This window comes from Dipodomys spectabilis, unplaced genomic scaffold, assembly GCF_019054845.1.
Source record: "Dipodomys spectabilis isolate Male_0828 unplaced genomic scaffold, ASM1905484v1 ptg000026l, whole genome shotgun sequence".
NCBI classification, from domain to species: Eukaryota; Metazoa; Chordata; class Mammalia; order Rodentia; family Heteromyidae; genus Dipodomys; species Dipodomys spectabilis.
The window spans coordinates 7,652,610-7,674,347 of NW_024870703.1; the positions used below are offsets into that span (position 1 = coordinate 7,652,610).

The 21,738-nt window shown below is 35.3% G+C and overlaps 1 protein-coding gene across 1 annotated transcript in view; it reads left to right on the top strand.

Moving 5' to 3' along the window:
- The window catches only part of Lrpprc (leucine rich pentatricopeptide repeat containing), an 89,519-nt gene that overhangs the window by 9,728 nt on the left and 58,053 nt on the right, over window positions 1-21,738 (top strand). Inside the window, exons 2-13 of the mRNA XM_042675412.1 lie at window positions 2,274-2,473; window positions 3,776-3,898; window positions 5,326-5,447; window positions 5,551-5,609; window positions 6,233-6,319; window positions 7,237-7,363; window positions 7,644-7,788; window positions 8,504-8,649; window positions 8,893-8,998; window positions 9,079-9,186; window positions 15,247-15,365; window positions 18,401-18,494. Coding sequence (XP_042531346.1) covers window positions 2,274-2,473; window positions 3,776-3,898; window positions 5,326-5,447; window positions 5,551-5,609; window positions 6,233-6,319; window positions 7,237-7,363; window positions 7,644-7,788; window positions 8,504-8,649; window positions 8,893-8,998; window positions 9,079-9,186; window positions 15,247-15,365; window positions 18,401-18,494 — 1,436 coding nt within the window. The remainder of the gene's footprint in view (window positions 1-2,273; window positions 2,474-3,775; window positions 3,899-5,325; window positions 5,448-5,550; window positions 5,610-6,232; window positions 6,320-7,236; window positions 7,364-7,643; window positions 7,789-8,503; window positions 8,650-8,892; window positions 8,999-9,078; window positions 9,187-15,246; window positions 15,366-18,400; window positions 18,495-21,738) is intronic.

Consider the following 21,738-nt stretch of genomic DNA (forward strand, 5'->3'; position numbering starts at 1 on the left):
CCTGACCCCCCCCCCCCAAAAAAAAAAAAAAAAAAAAAAGAATTTGGAGGCAGTCTGGTAGGTAGGCTCCTACTTTGTGTAGACTCATCATAATTTGCCCTGTCCCTTTTCTTTTGGTCACAAAACATCCATTGCTTGGGGGTTGTGGAGTCCATGTTTCCCTCCAATGAATTAGAGAGGATTTATAACAAAAATCCAGCTGGGGGTAGGAGGCAGGGCTGATGGGTAGCTTTCTCACCATGGTTGTGATCCGCAGCCCTAAAACCAAGTTCTGGACTGTATAACATTAATGTATAATGAATACAGTGGAGAATCCTTTAGTTAAATATGTGTCCTTCCCTAACCCGTTCATTTTATGGCAGATTCATGATTTCTACTTAACTAAAGCCAAACGTGTTTGATGTGGAGCCTTGGCTGCATTAACAACTAATTCGTAAGAAAAATTAGTTTGAGAACATTCATGCTCATTTATACACAACTGGCAAGAATAATTGACTACTACTCTGAATTTTATTTATTAGTTTTCTTTGTTACTAGCTTACATTAGTTATACCACAGGAGCAAATTTCAACACTAGTCAGTTTTTGTTAAGTAGTATTATACACTCAACTAAACTTTGAACTCTGTTAGAGGTGATTTAAAATAACATTATTAGGGCATAGTTTAGTGACAGCTGATAGAGAAACATACATATATCTATAAAAATCTTTAGAAAGTAAGGGATAAATATCTTCTCTAGTTCCTAATAAACTTTAATCAGTTTGTTACCTGCATTTGCTAATCATTAGGTTTATAATGATAAGACATTGTAGGCCGGAGTCATAATTGGTACAGTGCCCTAATATTGTGCTTTAAAAAAAGATAATGGTCTTATTTGCTTTAATGTCTGCATTTTCCCTATTATTTTTCAATTTATGTAAGTGAGATCATTGGCGGTTGTGGGTTTTTTTTTTTTTAATGTATGTTGGTGTCAGGGGTTGAACTTGGCACCTCACAAAAAATCAGCTTCATTGCTTCATTGCTTATGACTGGTTGTCTGCCAGGGCTGACATTGAACCATGTTCCTCTGGATCCATCCACCATTTGTGCTTTGTGATAGATTATTAGTCTAGCATCAATTATAGACTATAATGACCTTACAATTAAAAAAAAACTAGCTTTTTTTTACTACACATATGATCATTCAGTTTCTGACTGCTTTTCAAAACAATAGTTTTTTGTTTGTTTTGTATTTATACAGGGGATCAGACCCATGACCTTTGTGCAGATTATAGATACACTTAACACCTCCAGCTCCTGCAGTTGTACTTTTTTTTTTGGGTCAGGTCGTGGGGCCTGAACTCTGGGTCTGGGCGCTGTCCCTCAGCTCTTCAGCTCAAGGCTAGCGCTCTACCACTTGAGCCACAGTGTCACTTCTGGCTTTTTTTTTTCTGCTCGTGTGGTGCTGAGGAATCGAACCCAGGGCCTCATGCATGCAAGGCAAGCGCTCTACCACTGAGCCACCTTCCCAGCCCATGCAGTTATACTTTTAAACTCACCACTGGCTATGGCAAAAATAGTATATACATACCAAAAAAATGCCTCAATAATTTCTGAATTAATGACTAATTTTACATTTTACTTAGTTATTTTATGCTTATTACATAATAGTTACATGTAGTGGCTGCTATAATTAAGATATTTGGAATAAATGTGTTTATCTCTAAGAATTATAAGTGTTGTCTTTTTTTTTTGTCAGTCATGGGGCTTGAACTCTGGGCTTGAGTGCTATCGCTCAGCTCTTCAGCTCAAGGTGAGCACTCTACCGCTTGAGCCACAGTGCCACTTCCAGTTTTCTGGTGGTTTATTGGAGATAAGAGTCTCAAGACTTTCCTGCCTGGTCTGACTTTAAACTGTGATCCTCAGATCTCAGCATCCTGAGTAGCTAGGATTACAGGTGTGAGCCACCAGTGCCCAGCAAGTGTTGTCTATTAAAAATGATAGGTATCTAAATTGAAAGTTCAAACATTTGGGATATGCCTCTGATCTCAAGTTTTAGAACATTTGGGTACAATTAAATTCTAAAGATGCTCTCATTTACTCTCAATTACTGTGCATGCTGTGTATGTGTATGATTTTATTAAGTAAAAAGTAAAAAGTTAAAATTTATGAATATTTTTAGTATTGCATTGTGATTTTAGGTGTTTAATAACATCTTGTTATGAAGTTTGCTCAAAAGACCTAGATTTTATTCTTAATTACTAGTTTATTACAAATTGTGTTCCTTTTTTTAGAGAACTGCTAAGCCAAACCAGACTGTATTCCATTGTTGCTGAAAAAAAGAGTGTTCTTCAAGAGGAGCCTACAATTTCTCCTAGTAGGAATGCCAAGCAATTTGATTGGGCTCTAATGAGACTGGATAATTCTGTCCGGAGAACTGGCCGAATTACAAAGGGACTTCTGCAAAAAGTCTTTGATAGCACATGTCGCTCAGGTAATTAAAAATTTTTGGTAAGAAAACTGAGCTTTTTAATTATCATTCATTTGGAAACAAGCTCATCACAGAGGATATTATTTGGTATTTTATGGTTTCTTATCTATGATTATAATCTTACAGTTACTGGAGCTTATCTAGACAAAAGAGTAGTTAAAACATATTGTTTTAGATGTTTATTTCAATATTAGCAAATAAAAATAGCCTTTGCTTTCCATAGTTGATAGGAATAGAGTTGTCAGTTGTCATGGAAGATGTTATTTTTTTCTTCCTTTGTGTCAGTTTTTCTAAAATGATCACAGATGATAGATTTCCAGATAGATGATCATTTCCCTTCCATTTTCAGACAGCTGCTAAAATCATTGTGAATCACATATTTGATCATCTGATGGAAGCTGTAGGTTCTATGCTTCATCTCCAGTCCTGCTTATAAAATCAAAAATGGAAACTTTCATGCATGCAGCTTAAGAAGATTCATTAAAGCTTTCTGAAAGCTTTAATGCCCATTCTAGGCATTGCTCTAGAATTTGATGATAAGACATACCAAAGAAATATCAGTTACAGTTGTAATCATTTGCATCTAAGGGTTATTTTTAACAATTTTCTTTGTTTTAGTCAGTTTATCACTACAGTGAATTTTTGAACATTTTCTTCATTCTGAAAAGAAAGTGCATCCTCTCTGTCATGCCTTCAGCATCCCCCCCCCCCTCCCCCCCTCCAGTCCTTGGCAGCCAACAGAGTATTTCTTGCCTGTGTAGTTTTGCTATTTTGGATAGTTCATATAAATTGAATTGTACAGTAAGTGCTTGTTTGTGCTTTTAAAGTCAGCCTTCCGGAATGTGTAGGTAAAGATTATACATATGGGAAGAAAGACGCTTATATTATTCTCTAATTGATTATATACCTGAATTTGATATGTATAAATTTTTATTATGTTGCTTTGTATCTTTTTCATAAGATACTGAGAAATTTAGCCTTTGAATTGTAACAAGCTCTGCTTAGAAAATATGTTCTCAGTACTCAGGCATGTTACATATCTTCAAAGCCTTAAGATGTCTCCAGAAGGTGACTAATATTAAAATTTTAACTTGTAAAATTTTAACTTGGAAGTTTTAGTAACATTGTAGATTAGATGGGTTCAATGTCATATTTGAACTGAAAAATTTTATGAATACTTAAATTTGATGGATGTTTTGTTGATCTCTTTGAGAAGATTTTGAGTATTTATAGATACAGGTTTAAGTCTGATATTTGTGTCCATTATTTGCATTACTACATGTTCTCTGTTAATCTTTTCTGTAGATAACCCAAGTGGAAATCAAGCCTTGCTTCTGTTGCGCAGCTGTGGTTCTCTCTTGCCTGAACTGAGCTTTACAGAACGGACAGAATTTGCTCATACTATATGGGATAAACTTCAGAAATTGGGTAAGATTGTTTTAATGTATGGTGTATGAACCAAGTGTATTTTTTCTATTCATTTGAAAGCATTTCTTTACATTAATACTGTAATTCAATATTTGGAAGGACTATTTGATTCATAATCTTTTGCTAATATGTTTTATTTGGTGAGTTATAGTGACACCTAGGGGCATTCAGAATAGAATAGTTTTTCATAATAAGTATTATGACTTTTATAAGTGAAAAAGGAAACAAAATAGAAAGATTAGTAGAAGTTATAATTGTAGGTACAGTTAGGCAAGCAGTTCCATTTCTCAAGACTTACAGACATAACTACATGTGCAAAGGAATATTCTTCATGGTAGCTTGTTAGTAATAACAAGAAACTTTAATCAACCTTAATGTTCTTCAGTGAGGATTAGATAACTAAAAAATGAAGGTTCTCTCTGAAACAAAAGTAGATTCAGAACAGTGTGTACAGTATTCTACTATTTTGAGGAATTGGGTTTTTTTATATTCATGTGCATATTTCTAAATAATCACTGAATGCAATTTTTACTCTATGTTTTTGTACTACATGTTTTAAAGTATTAGCATTATCAGGTACATCTTTAATAAATGTATAAATATGTTACCTTGATAAAGAAAGCTATATAGTGGTATTTTACAGTTTTCAGGTTATGCCATGATTTTCTTGATGGATGACTGTCATGTCATGAATGGGTAGTTTAGGCTGAGTGGGAATCCTAACTGCTTGACTTTCGGCAGTATGGACACAGAAAGAATATCTAGGGTGCTAAACTCCAAGCAATAATGCTGGCGTTCTAGGAATGGTGCTCAACAACTGAAGATAGAATGGATTTTTAAACCCAGGCTTGGAGTAGCCTGGTAAGGAAATTAAGAAAAAAAAATGTCACCACACTAATATTGTGTAAAGAAGCTGCTTTTACAATCTGTCTGTAATGTGGTAAAAACTTCTTTATGTAGAAAAATCTTTCAGTCAGTTTTAAATACAGAGATGTCAGCATTTTCTAATAGGAAGACTATGCTTCATAAGAAAAAGACCCATTAATATCATAAGGCTTTCACCTTTAACTATACAGTAATTTAATAATTACCTCTAAAGTGATCATTTTATTCTTTTTTAAATTTTTTTCTTTGGGGGAGGTCCTGGGCCTGAACTCTGGGCCTGAGCACTGTCCCTCAGCTCTTTAGCTCAAAGCTAGTGCTCTACCATTTGAGCCACAGTGCCACTTCCAGCTTTTTCTGCTTATGTGGTGCTGAGGACTCTAACCCAGGACCTCAAGGCAAGCACTCTACTACTGAGCCACCTTCCCAGCTTGATAATTTTATTCTTTTTTATGTTTGTTAAATTTAGATGTACATCATTCCAGTTGTGATAAAAAATATGATTTTAATTGCTTTTCTAAAATTTGGATCAAATTTTATTTTAGGTGCTGTGTATGATGTAAGTCATTACAATGCTTTACTTAAAGTCTATCTTCAAAATGAATATAAATTCTCACCTACTGATTTTTTGACAAAAATGGAAGAAGCAAACATTCAACCAAATCGAGTAGGTAGTTGCTACTATGAATATTGATTATTCATGTCCTTTTTTCTAAATCATGTCCATTTTTTTAACTCAAAAAAAATAAATTGTGTTATTTCATTGACAGGTGACGTATCAGAGGCTGATTGCTGCTTACTGTAGTGTAGGAGATATTGAAGGTGCCAGGTATGGATCTCTATAAATGTAGGTCTTTACAAATAAATTTATAAATTTTGTAAATCTAAAGCATCTTTATTTTAAAGGCTATTCTTCAAGGGCAATTTAGAAGTGTAATTGTAAGGTAGCAAATTCGATAACATGATTTAGATCAAATGTAAAGCTATAAACTGAGTGTCAGTGGTTTATGCCTGTAATCCTAGCCACCCAGGAGGCTGAGAGCTGAGGATGGTGATTAGAAGCCAGCCCAGGCAGGAAAGTCTGTGAGACTCTTATCTCCAGTTACTCACCAAAAAGCTGAAGTGGATCTGTGGTTTAAGAAGTAGAGTGGTAACCTTAAGCAAAAAAAGCTCAGAGATAGATATCACCCAGGCCCTAATAAGTTCAAGACCTAGGACTGGAACAAAAGAAAAAAAGTAATACATAAAGCTATTATATAAGAAGGACAGATCAGTTTCAAAAGTTGTTGTTTTAATTTGAATATTCTATTGGAGCATGTGTATAAAATCACTGATATAAAGCTGGCTTTACTTTTTAAAAACACTAGTAGTTCCTGCAGGAAATACATGTAAAAATGTCTTTGTTTTATATATATATTTCCAAGGAGTATCTTTACTTTCCTTTTCTTGCAGCAAGATTCTTGGATTTATGAAAACTAAGGATCTTCCAATCACAGAGGCTGTGTTCAGTGCTCTTGTTACGGGGCACGCAAGAGCTGGGTAAAGTTGACATAAGGTTTTGGTTCTTCAGGGGATTCTAATTGTTGTAAATAATCTAGGCATGCTGATGCATGGCGTGGAGGGAAGGTTATCAGTAGAATTGTGGTTTGAGGTTGGCCCCAGGAAAAACTTTGAGACTGTACCCCAAAATGAACGAAATTGCCCAACCACCAAAAACAGGAAAAGACAAAAAGAAAATTATTGGAGAAAATTCATAGAACATGTATATTTATACTTTCTAGAGAAAGTCTAGAATTCATAACGTAGAATATAATGGTATTTTTATAATTTGTTCTTGAATTTCATAAAGCTTTATTATTCAGCTTAAAAAATTAGTCTTCATTGAGGTAGCTACTTTTATAAAGTTTACTAGCTGCTCAGGAAAATATGTTTTCATGAGTAACTTACTACATGCTATTTTGAAAGTAAATAAAGCTGTGATATAATTTACTTAGTGTAAGAGAAAATGTTATTTAATGTTCATTACAAAATTTATTTGGAAGGGAACATAGCTATAAAATTTTCAAATGTTGGGCTGGAATGTGGCTTAGTGGTCTAGTGCTTGCACATACCCTGGTTCTATTCCTCAGTACCACATACACAGAAAAGGCCAGAAGTGGTGCTATGACTCAAGTTGTAGAGTTCTAGCCTGGAGCAAAAGAAGCTCGGGGACAGTGTCTAGGCCCTGAATTCAAGTCCCATAACTGGGAAAAAAAAAATTCAGATGTTTATAATTTTTATCACTTCCAAATCATACTGGTTTATATTTTTATAATTATCTTTTTTGACACTGTTATTCACATTACTACTTGAAATCATTAATTTTAATAAGCATAGGTAGTGTATTTTAGATGGAATAATTATATTACATTAGTGATTGTAGTGATCTGTTTTGTTTTCTCTGAATACATATATAGAGAGATGGAGAATGCAGAAAATATTCTCACAGTGATGAAAGATGCTGGAATTGAGCCTGGTCCAGACACATATGTAGCATTATTGAATGCTTATGCTGAGAAGGGTGACATTAACCATGTAAAGCAGGTATTGACATGGAAGTGCACATTAATATCATTTTGATAAACTTGTATTGTGCTTTATATTAAGCACAAAAGTAGTTTTGTGCTTTAAAGATTCCTCCTTATAAGGAATAGTCTTAATTTAAGGGAACATCCTTAGGGTACTTTGATGTTGATGTATAACTTATTGTTGAAATAGAATATATATTATTCTAATTATTTGGATTTGGTATTTAATATATTTAGTTTTAATTCTTAAAAACACTGGTTTCTAATATGTGTCTAATATCTGGAACTGTCTATAGACTCTGGAGAAGGTGGAGAAGTCTGATCTTTACCTCATGGACCGTGATTTATTGCAAGTTATCTTTAGCTTCAGTAAAGCTGGGTATCCTCAGTATATCTCAGAAATTTTGGAAAAAATTACCTATGAAAGAAGATATATTCCAGGTAGTTTTCTTTGTATTTGCATGGTTTTGTCTGGGAAGGGCATTCTCTAATAATGGGCAATTGTAGTAGGTAAAGTAGAATTTTTTAACTTTCCCCATGTATTTATTTTTCCATGTATATTTTTTATTGTAAAAATAGTGTACAGAGGGGTTACAGTTACATGAGTTAGGGTAATGAATACATTTCCTGTCAAACATTGTTACCACCTCCTTTGTTTTTACCCATCATTCCTTCCATCCCCACCTCCCCAACTACTCGCCCCCTCACCCCCACCCCGAAATTGTAAAGTTCGTTTTCAACGTAGTGTCTTGTACATCCTATTGTTACAATGGGTCAGCTATACTGTGGGGTAAGAACATACAAAAGAAACAAATGCATCACATCATTATAAGTACTTTAAAAGCAATAGCAAGAAAGAAAAAAACCACTTGTGTCCCTATCTTTGGGTTCATTTCACTTAACATCATCTTATATGGTCATATGTATGTAGCTTTTGACCTTTTTTGCTTGTCCTAGACATATACTAGTTATTGCAAAAAGTCAGCATTTTATTAAGCTAAAAACTGGAAGTTAGTAAATACAAGAGAATAAAGTGTTTTTGCAAGTGTTTTATTTAGGCAGACATTTTTAGTGTTGATAATCACCAATGTTTTCTTTAAGTTGATTACATTACATAAAGATGATTTAGTAACAGAAAATGTTTTTGTTTTCTCAGATGCAATGAACCTCGTTCTGCTTTTAGTCACTGAGAAACTGGAAGATACAGCCTTGGAAATTTTATTAGCATGCCCTATATCAAGAGAAGACAATTCGGTCGACTTTGGCAGCTTCTTCCTACGACACTGTGTGACTATGAATACGGTACTGTCCATTTTTAATTTGTAGATAGTTTAATTGGCAGTGCAGTAAGATTCTTTAAAGAAAATGTATGAAGTTAGGCCAATTATAAAACATTATAAAAACCTTTGGGTTTTTTTTTTTTGTTGTGACACTTTTGGGCACATAGAGAATAAGAGGCTCAGATTTTTTTTAATCCCTCAAGTGCAGCAAGTGAAGTGACGGATAGTTACCAGTATAACTGATGTGACTTTTTTTCTCTCCTAGCCCAAAGAGAAGCTGATCGACTACTGTAGGAAGTTAAAGGAAGCCAGGATGCACACTTCTCCTTTGCAATTTACTCTCCACTGTGCTTTAACAACCCATAAAACTGGTACTATTTTATTTTTTTGAAACTAATAGTCACAGATTTTGTCAAGTCAGCTTCATGGTATTTTATGTCATCTTTTTCAGATTTGGCAGTAGCTGTAATGAAGGCTTTGAAGGAAGATGGCTTTCCTCTCAGAACACACTATTTCTGGCCATTGCTAGTAGCACATAAGAAGGAGAAAAATGTTCAAGGTTAGCTTTTGTCTCTTACTGATTTGAAATGGGTCAGATAATCAGTTTAAGAGTATACATACATATATTTGAATTCTTAGGGAAAGTATACCGATTCTTGAATATTAGGTATCATGAGTGAGAGTATATTATTTACACAACAGATATTAATACATTTTTTATCTTTAATTATTTTTAAAAGTGTAAATTATTAAAATTTTAAAGAATACAATGATGTACTTTTTCATTCTAGTTTCATTTCTTGGTTCATCTCTGATCTTTATATTCCAACTAGAGAGTATAGTTATACACTGCTCATTTATTGTAAGGTTTTTAAAAAATACTCTTTGGTATTTGAAATTAATTTGTCTACCCTTACTAAACTTGCATATAATCACACTCATGAAAACAAAAAGCATGGCCATTTTCTTTGTGGGCCAGACTCTTTCTTAACTGAGCTTCGTTACAATAATAGGAAAGGCAAGAAAACTTACTACGAAATGAGTGCTCATGACCTGACAGCCTGCTGATTGAAGGACAGAAATGTTCAATCTTTCAGCTCCTTAAGTACGTTTAAGCATTTAGCATACTTTTTCCTTGTACACATGGGATGTCTATAGGATATGAATAAGAACTGAACAAATATTAAATTTTAGAGTACAGTATCTAATTCTTTGGTTTGCATTATTGGTAATTCAGAAAGCGTAGTTTCATAAAAAGATGCTTTTAACAGAAGTACTTCCCCCTTGGGGAAACAAAAAAATGGTCTTTTTCATTTTATCTTGAAGTATAATGTGCTTTGGAATGAGATGCAGAGTTGTTAGTGTGACACTGGGTGACAAACAAAATGCACAAACAACAAAAAAGTGCTTTTAGCAGACTTTCATATTGCAATTTTATTTTAAATATATAGCCATCTTCTGGCTTAAAGGAAGTAGTGAAACAACTATTCCCTAATTGTTTCTGGCTATAAAAGTCTCTAAATCCTTTTTAGAAAAATCTTTGCGAAAACAATATGCTAGTTGATTAACTCTTTGTGTGTTCTCCAGTTCTGAAAGCTCTAAGAGGTAATCTTGAGCCCAGTGTTTTTGAGTCACACAAAGTTTACATCAAACTCTTTGGTCATGTTAGTATTGTTTACCTTTATACAGGTCTGAAAATACTTTTTCTACCCTATTGAAATGTCTGTTTAGATTGGCTTTTCTCAATCATGTGACAGCATCTGGAGTTGAATCGGTTACTCCGTTGTTTCTACTTAGTAAACATAAAAGCTTTAGGCTGTTTCTCTAGTTAGAGCTAGAAAAGTCTAGTTAGTGCAAAAGGGACTTTGTCTTGAGTCTGTCTTTTCTTAGAATCTTCCTGTTTACAGATTTCAGAGGTGTCTTATTTAAAGTTTACATTGCATTAGTAAAGGAACCAAGAGCCATGAAGGATTCAGAGATCTTTGGTTCTGTATCTATCTGTCAATAGTTGAAGGATTAGGATGGAGAAATTCCTTTTCTTTTTTTTCTTTACTGAGAAATATTGACTGATAAGATAGGAGATTGTTAATTTTTCAGTTTTTAAAATTCCTTTCTTTCACAAGATCCTGAAAGATAGGAAAATGTGTATTCTAGTCTTATTTGATGTAATAGGGAAAGTAACTGTGTTTTGTTGTTGTGCCAATACTGTGGTTTAAACTTAGGACCTTGTAACTTTTTCACTCACCACTAGTGCTCTACCACTTGAGCCATCCCTCCAGTCCAGCATTTGTTAGTTAATTGGAGGTAGACTCTCATAGACTTTTCTGCCCTGGCTGGCTTTGAATCTTGATCTTCCCAGGTCTCGGTTTGTTCAGTAGCTAGGATTACAGTTGTGACATGCAGCCACCAATTTATGTATGCTCTTTGTAGTTTTGTGTGGAGTTAGAAAGGGTATTAGTGTAGAGGCTTGTTCTTTGTCCATTGAAAGTTATAGGTAAGCTGGTAGACATGACAGAAGGTAATGGATGTAGGAGTGAGGACATACTGGAGTGTTCCATAAAGAATAAAGTGAACCTTTAAGGAAATCAATCATATTTGGAGGCCAGATAAAACTGAAACAAGTGTTTTAAACAATAGGATGATCAAATGTTTATTGAATTTTTCTGACTTCTATTTACCCATCAAGACTCCTAAGAAAGATTTTTCTGCCTTCTTCATGGCTCATCTTATTATTATTATTATTTTTTTTTTTGTGCCAGTCCTGGTACTTGAACTTAGGACCTAGGAGCTATCCTTGAGCTTTTGTGTTCAAAGCTGTACTCTATCACTTTTAGCCACAGTGCCATTTCTGGATTTTGGATAGTTAATTGGAGATAAAGATCTCACAGACTTCGCTGCCCAGGCTGACTCTGAACTATGATACTGATATCTCAGCTCCTGAGTTGCTAGGATTACCGGCATGAGTCACTGACACCTAGCTTACTAACATTTTCTCTGTGTATGGCACAGGTAAACTTATAACCAGTTAGAATTTTTTTTCAGCAACTTTAAATGAGGTAAACATAAAGTGAGTAGGGATCTACATCCTTTGATTTAATTAGAAAACATGAAAATAGGAATATGCAAAGGAGAAAAGAAACATGGCAAGGCTGATAGAAGTGTACCAGTTGAGTTGAATAGAGGTAACTTTCAAAGTGTAAGACTTTGCCTCCTAATTAAGTAAGCATACTAGGTAGAGTATAAAAGGGACATGGAGCAGATAATCATAGTGGAAGTTGTTTAGTTAAATGATCTCTTTCCTGATCACTAGAACTATTTCAATTATTACAGAACTATTTGAGTGGATCCTTTTTTCTGGGTCTGTAAACTTACTTGTACATTGAAATAACTGTAAATTTGATTATTTACATTTTTTTCCCAGTCTGGGGGGCTTGAACTTAGGGCCTAGGTACTATCCCTGAGCTCTTTTGCTCACAGCTAGTACTACCACTTTGGGCCACAGTGCCACTTTTGGTTTTCTGGTGGTTAAGTGGAGGTAAGAGTCTCATAGACTTCCTGCCAGGGCTGGCTTTAAACATTGATTCTCAGATCTCAGCCTCCTGACTAACTAGGATTACAGGTATGAACCACCAGTAGCCAGCAATTACTTACTTTTAGTTTAGATGTTCTGTGTTCACACATAGAAATTTCTAACCCGTCATGGTAGTATGAGATTAATCTTGGGTTTTAACAAAACATCAACCAAGCATGCTATCACATGCAGGAGACTCCCAAGTTGGGAGATAGCCTAGGTATTTTACTGAGACCCTGTCCAAAAGTTGAAAAAACAAGAAAGAGTATGAATATAGCTAATTAATCTAATGCTTACTTAGCATGTATGAGGCACTCATTACATTCTTTAGTACTATTTTAAAAAAGTAAGTTGCATTTACTTATGAGAATTTATATACATTGAGCAGCTCAGTCCTATTTTCCTTCTTATTGACAAGAACTTTCCCCCTTTCATCTGACCATAGTTACTAAAGCTGCCACAGGATCCTCAAGGGAGTGAGTAATGTCACCTGAGCAGAGGGCAGTAGAGTAACCCAGGCTTTCTGAAACTTGCTATTCATAGTTTTAGTTAGAATATTATATAAGCTAGAAATGGCAGCAGCATGAATTATTTCCCCTCTCAGTATTATTGGGAAAATGAAACGTTATAGAATGAAATATTTGAGGCATCAATGTTAGGTTAAAGTGTTTGGAATTGAAATAAGAATTTTTATTTGCAATCAATTTACTGTTCGGTTTTCAAACTTAAGAAAATCTGTTGTGTAGGGAAGTTGAAAATTTTCAAGGATACATTCAGTACTCAGGGTTCACTATGCTGTACATTATGTCTCTTGAATGTACTTTTCTTATAACTGGAAATTTGTATTCTTGGACCAGTACCTACACTTTCCTGGTATTCACCTTTTTATTTCCTCTATAATAGATAAATAAATTCACTCCCTCTCTCCCCCTTGCCCCACCCCAGGACATGGGCTTGAACTCTGCGCCCGGGCGCTGTCCCTCACTCTTCAGCTCAAGACAAGGGCTCTACCACTTGAGCCACAGTGCCACTTCCAGTTTTCTAGTGGTTAATTGGAGATAAGAATCTCACAGACTTTCCTGCCTGGGCTGGCTTTGAACCACTGTCCTCAGATCTCAGACTCCTGAACAGCTAGGATTACAGGCATGAGCTATTGGCGCCCAGCTGAGTTCGCCTTTTTTTTTTTTTAAAGCTTCTACACATATGTGAGATCATTTAGTACAGTTATGTGTCACTTAACACTGGAATTCCATTCCGAGGAATTTGTCATTAGGCAGTTTATTCCTGTACAAGAAGAAAGTCTGTGGAAACCAAATGGTACAGTCTTTTACACATTGAGGTTATATAGAGTAACCTTTCTCTCCTGGGCTGAAAAGGGCACAGCATTGGGATACAATGATAATCACAGAATCAATAGGCAATAGGAATTTTTCAGCTCCAATATTATGGGACCACCATTGTATGTATAATCTGTAATTGACCAAAACATCATTAGGATGTGTGTACAACTATTTTTGCGTTTGTTTGTGGCTTATTTCACTTAGCATAATGTCTTCCACGTTTATTCTTGTTGTTGAGTCACTCCCTACTTCTTTCCCTGCTTCCCTCTTCCTTTTTAGAAGTTTTATTAAGTAGTTATACAAAGAGGTTATAATTTCATGAGATAGGTTATGAGTGCAGTGCATCTTGATCGATGTCATTCCTATTTTTCTTTCCTCCCATTATTTCGCTTCCCAGTCCTACTTTCAAGCTATAGTTTGGTTTTTATATAATGTACATTTACTATAATGACTGCCTTTCCTCACCCTTCTTCTCTCACCAGCATGTGCCTTATCATTGCACTCCCCCACCATATTTTCACGTCTCCTTTCTTTCTGACATTTTCATTGTGTATATCTAGCAGTCCTTGAACTCTCTCTTTTTTTTTTTTTTTTTGGGTCCGGTCGTGGGGCCTGAACTCTGGGCCTGGGCGCTGTCCCTCAGCTCTTTAGCTCAAGGCTAGCGCTCTACCACTTTAGTCACAGCGCCACTTCCAGGTTTTTTCTTTTTTGCTTATGTGGTGCTGAGGAATTGAACCCAGGGCCTCAGGCATGCAAGGCAAGCGCTCTACCACTGAGCCAACTTCCCAGCCCAGTCCTTGAACTCTTAATTCTCCTGTCTCCACTTCCAGAATGCTGTGATTGTAGACAATATGCTATGAAGCTTAATTTCACACACACACACGTACTCACACATGTATGTATCATATTTTTAATCCGTTCGTCACCTGGATGTTATTCCCATTTATGATTACTGTGAAAGTGCTGTGGTAAACATTTGAGATAGTGATTTTATTTCCTTTGTATATTTACTCAGAAGTGAAATTGCTAGGTCAAGATAGTTAGATTTTTTTTAAAGAACTTTTCCATAGTGACTAAATCAGTTTACCATCCATACAAAGTGTACTAGAACTCTTTAATCCACATCTTCACCAGCATTAGTTTTTTTACCTTCTTGATTTTATATGTGAATATATATATTTCTTTTTGCAGTGGTGGTTACTGAATTCAGACCCTTAAGAGTGTTAGGCAGGCACCTGATCACCCAAGTATAGTATGGGTAATCCACTTTTAAATTTTTTTCAAAAGTGAAATAAAAAATAAGTTGAAGCTGGGCGCCGGTGGCTCACACCTGTAATCCTAGCTACTCAGGAGGCTGAGATCTGAGGATTGCGGTTCAAAGCCAGCCCGGGCAGGAAAGTCCAAGAGACTCTTACCTACAATAAACCACTCGAAAACCGGAAGTTGCTCTGTGGCTCAAGCGGTAGAGCGCCTACCTTGAGCTGAAGAGCACAGGGACAGCATTCAGGCCCAGAGTTCAAGCCCCACGACCAACCAAAAAAATAAATAAATAAATTGCCCTGAAATCAACATCAAACTATACCTTTAGCCTGATAATAGTTATTACCACAGTTTAGTGAAGTTGAGCGTTCTTTCATAAGCCCATTGACCAATTTGACCTGAATGTATTCCAGGTTCTTCACCTCTGCTTCTATCTTGTATGTTGCAGGTATAATTGATGTCCTCAAAGTAATGCATGAATTTGGAGTACATCCTGATCAGGAGACATATGTAAATTATGTCTTTCCATCCTTTGATAGTATAAAGTCAGTACGTGCTCTTTTGGAGGTGAGTACAAGTTTGTTTTAATCTCAGAATTAAAGGGAATATCTTTTTACTTAATGTTTGGATGATGGTCATTTTAAAAAAGCTATTGAACTGAGGATTAAAACTGATCTTTTGTGCCAGTTTTCTAAAGTTCTATAAATATAGTGATTAGTATTGTGGTTTACCTTAAAAAGGCAAATCAACACTTTTCTTTATTAACAGCACATTTTATTTTTCTAAATGAAAAAAAAATTCTTTTTGGACTTCAAAGCATTGCTATTTCCCATGAGATAGGCAAGATAAAAGACAGTTGAAGAACTTGACCTGGACAGTCCAAAAATTGCCTTTTCTATTTTCAGAATAAAATGCTATATAGTTAGGAAAAGTATGGAAGAGTATTAAATACATAATAAGAAATACTTTGTCTAAAAGATGTGTTGTATCTGCAGCTATTCTTGTGATTCTTTGAGTTTTCTAAAACTGTTAAGTCATTTTTTTGTACTTGTAACCTGACTTATGGAATTGTAATCTCTTTGTACAACTATTTAATAATAAAAAAAGCAAAGAAAGGAAAATCATTAAAAAAGAACCATTGAGGGTATGATGATAAGTAAATGATATCATAGGGGGTCAGTACATTTATTTTCTTACTACTAATGAAAGGAGCAATATGCAAAACAACCCACAAAAAAATGAAAAAAAAAAACAAAAACTTTCTAATCACATAGTGAGACCAAAGGAATATACTCCAAGGAGAGAAATACAAAGAAAGGCATGGTGCCTATGTGTATTTGATCATATAAAATACTATTTATTGAAATTAATTCCAGGAATGGAAGTATGAGTTTTTTTCTTTAAAAAAACAAAAATCTTTCTGTATTTTTTAAAAAAATTTTATTGTAAAGGTAATGTACAGAGAGGTTACAGTTACATATAAGTAAAGTAATGAGTGTATTTCTTGTCTAATATTGTTACTGCCTCCCTCGTTTTCTCCAACTTTCCTTCCCCCCCTTTTTTTTGGGGGGGGGGGGTCTGGTCATGGGGCCTGAACTCTGGGCCTGGGCGCTGTCCCTCAGCTCTTCAGCTCAAGGCTAGCGCTCTACCACTTGAGCCCAGCACCACTTCCAGCTTTTTTCTTTTTGCTTATGTGGTGCTGAGGAATCGAACCCAGGGCATCAGGCATTCAAGGCAAGCGCTCTACCACTGAACCACCTTCCCAGCCTTTCCCTCCCCCGTCTACATATTCTTTTGCAAATTTTTTTTTCTTTGCAGAAATACAACCTAAAGTCCAGTGTTGTGTTACTGTTTTTGCCTTCTCATTAGTGATCTATTGTTCAGAGAACCAGATGTAATTTGGAAACTAAATTAGGTTATATTAAAATTTTGTTTCCTAAATTTGATTATATTCTCATTTTAATTATCTAATTCTTCACTGTTAAGAATGGTTGGTTCAGAAATAATTATTCTGTCAAATGCTTAATAGAGCTGTAGTATTGAATGATTGTTTATCTTTAGCTATATATCAAAACAATTTTCCTTACTCTCTAAGAATTTGTGTACACTCACTGATAAACTAAAAAATACTAGTCTTAAGGGAAGAGACTAGACAACTCACGGCATTGCTCTTGATGTAGTCATTTTTGCTTAACATATGTATTCTTTCAAATGTGAGTGTGCATAAGACATCTCTTAACAAAACTTGGATTATAGAGGTCAGCATATTCATACATGTCTATAATCCCAGCTCCTCTGAAGGGGAGGGATAGGAGGATCACAGTTCAAGGCCACCTAGACAAAAACATGAAAACCTGTCTGAAAAACAAAACAAAGTGAAAAATGACTTAGTACAAGCACTTAGTACAAGGCCCTCAGTTCTGTCCCTAGTTCTCTTTTTCCTCCCCCAAAATGTAATGTACATTATTAGTTATTCAGCAACCTATTTGTTTTCATTTGGTATCTTTCCAAGGCAATATCAAATTCCACAAATTATTTTATAAACTATTTTTGTTCCTTATTTATTATTATTGTGGTTTTCAATACTGTGCTATCATAAAATGATTCAATAACTATTTGAGGTAAAACTTACTTTTTTTGGGGGGGGGCCTGAACTCTGGGCCTGGGTGCTGTTCCTCAGCTCTTCAGCTCAAGGCTAGCCCTCTACCACTTGAGCCACAGCACCACTTCCAGCTTTTTCTGCTTATGTGGTGCTGAGGAATTGAACCCAGGGCCTCATGCATGCAAGGCAAGCACTCTACCACCGAGCTACCTTCCCAGCCCCAAACTTGTTTCTTATAGTTATTAAATAAGTAATGTTAGAACAAATGATAAACCACTTGCCATTAAATTAGTGTGATCCATGGTTCATGCATGTAATCCTAGTTCTCAGAAGATTTAGATTGAGGATTGTGGTTCAAAGCCAGCCTGAGCAGGAAAGTCTGAGACTCTTATCTCAATTAACCACCCATATCTCAAAAGTGGAGTTGTGGCTCAAGTGGTAGAGCTCTATCCTTGAGCACAAAGGCTTAGGGACAGCACCTAGGCACTGAGTTCAAGACCCAGGAACAGCACACACAAAAAAAGAAGGCTGATCTTACTTGCTATATGTTTCAAGGTGTTATTTTAGTTCTGTGTTTTGAATTTTTGTTCTGTCCTCAATGAGATAATGGTTACAATAGCTTCCATAATAAATAGTGAGTTACTTCCACACCCACCCCGAAACAATCCCCACTATATTGATAATGGATTATCTATTTGAGAAAAACATTGATTTAGAATTCCATTTAAAGTTTTTATTAGAATTCAGTTATTGAGCCGATGTGTAGTATTTAAAAATGATTTGAAGATGTTTGAAAATGAGCTGTGGGTCAAGTGGTAGAGAGCTAGCCTTGAGAAGCTCAAGGACAGTGCCCAGCCCCTTAGTTCAAGCCCCAGGACCAGCAAAAAGAAAAAGATTTATCAGATAATATGGTGATTATATATTTTAAAGGTAGTAAATTTGAATGGCATATCAAAATATTACTGAAGCTTATTATTGATAGAATATGCTTTATTCCTAGGAAAATAAATGTCTACCTAAAAGTAATACTTTTTCTCAAGCTGAAATCCGAAGTGAAGCAATAAATGGGAACTTAGACTACATTCTATCTTGTTGTAAGTATTTAATATTAGCATTAATTTGATTGGTATTAATTTCAGTTATCATTGAGGGCATGTATGATAGTTCATGATATACAAACAAGGGTTTTGTTAAATCATGCTAACAAGAAAGTTCAAAGTACCTTGGAGATAACCTGACGTTAGTGTGTGGGTTTGGGGAGCCTGAGGACTTGGAAAGCATTTTTTGAAGATTGGATGAGATACTGTTTTTGAAAATGTTTTCTAATCTGTTATGACCATAAATCTCAGGAAGCCATTTCCTAGACTTTCTTAATACTAACACAGCAAATATTTAACTGCATTTAAAAATGCTATGGTACAATATAGTATTCATCCTACTAATAAATTCACCTCCAGTGATAGATGAAGAAAGGCATAGTGAGGTTAAATGATATGCCTAAGGTATGCATTGAGCCAGAAGCAAGATCTCCTCACTTGAATTTTTTTTCTTTTCATCATACCCCATTTTGTTTTAAAGTTATATTAAAAAAAGACATTCCTTAAAGCATTCACTTTGAACACATCCATGTTACTTGACATGCTTTCAGATCTTGTGAAAAATCCATCATTTAAAACCAGACCACATGGGGCTGGGGGTTTAGCCCAGCGGAAGGGCACCCGCCTGGCGCGCGCAAGGTCCTGGGTTCGGTCCTCAGCCCTGGAAAAAACAAAAACAAACAAACAAAAAAAACCAGACCACATAAAGAGCAACTTTTTGCTCCTTAAAAGTTAAAAATCAATTATGCTGGGCACTGGTGGCTCATGCATGTAATCCTAGCCACTCAAGGCTAAAATCTGAGGATCACAGTTTGAAGCCAGGCGAGGTAGGAAAGTCTGTGACTTATCTCTACTAAACTGCCTGAAAAACCAGAAGTGGAGTTGTGGCTCAAGTGGTAGAACACTAGCTTTGAGTAAAAGAAGCTCAGGGACAGTGCACAGGCCATGAGTTAAGCCCTAGGATCAGCAAAATAACAACAACAAAAAACCAGTTAAGCTTTTATTAATGTGTATTCAATTTATATAGATGGATATTTTACAATTAACAGATTATTTGGTATTGATAGCTTGGTTAATGCTATTTAAAATACCTCATTAACTAAAAATAGTATTTTATGGAAAATGCAAACTGCCTAGTATGAAAAATGGTGATTGTTAGAGGCATAGTTGTTTGAGTGAGAGGTTGGGATTAATGCTGGCTGCTGAGTGTATTGATTTTGCCTTCCACTCTGTACAATACATAGATTTCCATACTGACAAGATGAAAACAGAAGCATTAGCTGAGGAGTCACGGCTCATAAGGTGCATCCCTGAGAGCTGCCTTCCCTTTTATCATGCCATCCTTTCCACTTTATTACCAACTTTTTTCCCAGACTTGTTTTTGTTGCTAAGGAAACTAGATGATTTATGTCAGCAGCCTTCCCAAGGCTGAGATGTTTCTGACCACCTTTTTAAGGAAAATAAAACTTGTCAGTATTCTGTGAAATACTATTTTGAATAGTATAAAAATACATTTTCAAGACGTTGTTTATTAAATTTGAAAAAGGAAAATGCCTGGTACTGGAAGACTAAAGAATATTTGAGCTGATTCCTGTCATTCCTGATCCCCTTGATTTTATATGTCTTTGAAGAACAGTTCTATAATATCTGGTACTTCCTTTAGGCAGCTTTTAGATATGTATTTCCTTACAAAGAATAAATGAGGAAGGGTAGATTGATTATCTTCATCAAATTTGTGGATACCTTGGGTACATCGTACCTCTTTTATTTGTGAGCATGCCAAATTAATTTGGTCAATCAAAGTGAAAGGTTACTGAAAGACACAAGGTGGTGTTGACTTTCAGATTCCTTGAGTTCAGGTCATTTTTTTAAAACCAACTTAGAAAAAAGCTGGACTCCAGTGGCTCAGTCTGTAATCCTTGCTACTCAAGAGGCTGAGATCTGGGGATCGTGGTTGAAAGCCAGCCCAGGCAGGAAGGTCTATGACACTAATCTCCAATTAACCACCAGAAAACCGGAAGTGGCACTGTGGCTCAAATGTTAGAGCTGTAGCCGTGAGCTAAGGAGCTGAGGGACAGTCCCCAGGCTCAGAGTTTAAGCCCCATGACCTGCTTCCCCCCACCCCCAAACAAGAAAAGACTTTGATTTTCAAATGTTATAATACCACTAGGAAACTTAAACTCCTTGTTCAAGGTATGTGACAACTCATTTAAAATAATTCTTATGGAGATGGATATTGTTACTTATTCCTTAACAGATCTAAATAAATCTTATAAATAACAAATTCTTTAAAAAATTAAACCAGGTAGCATAACCTTAAGCTTGAACTAAACTTGTTTATTGTCTTCAGAATTTGCCTTTGCTGTGAATTCCTCTTTCTTATTCCACTTAGGTTTTTTTGTATAATTCAAAAATCGTATTATATTGGGAAAATTAAATTACTTTAGATCAATTATAACATGATATCATTGTAATACATTTGCAAGGAAAAGTAAATTCAAGAGGTGTACAGCAATCTCATTTGCCCTTTGGCTAGTTATGACCAGGGTTATACAAAAAATAATCAGTATCAGGTCTGAGTCTTAAGCTAAGGCAGATCAAGCTTACAAATCAACATTGAAACATTGAGTTTCCAGAGTTGTTTGAGTAGCCAAAATGAGGAGTTTTTTTTATTATAACTTCAAGTTGTCTCTCTTGTGTTAATAATACAAGTCATTGATCCTGGTAAAAAATGGAATGAGAAAGTGTGAATAGCTTAACAGATCCCAATTCTTCGCTTAGAAAAGAACTTTCTCTTCTGTCTTTAAAGGACAATTTTTTTTCATTGTAGTCTTTTTATAGTGTCACTATGTCCAGTAACAGTCTCAGTTATATGGATTAAGGTCATTCAAGTATGACATTAGTAATTGCCATTTATCAAAAAGAATTTTGCAGTATAAATTCATTAGTTGAATATGTTCATGGAAACGAAGTAAAATTCCTGAGAATGTTTTATTGCAAATATTTTACCACATTATTTAATTTTGTGTGAAAACATTTTTTAAAATTTCCCAATTGAAAAGCTATTGGTCAAAAGTGTTGTCAAGCCTGTAATCCTAGCTATTCAGGAGGCTGACATCTGAGAATTATGATTTGAAGCCAGCCTTGACAGGAAAGTCTATGAGACTCTTACCTCTAGTAAACTACCAAAAATGCTACGAGTGGAGCTGTGGCTCAGGTGATAGAGTGCAAAAGAAGCTCA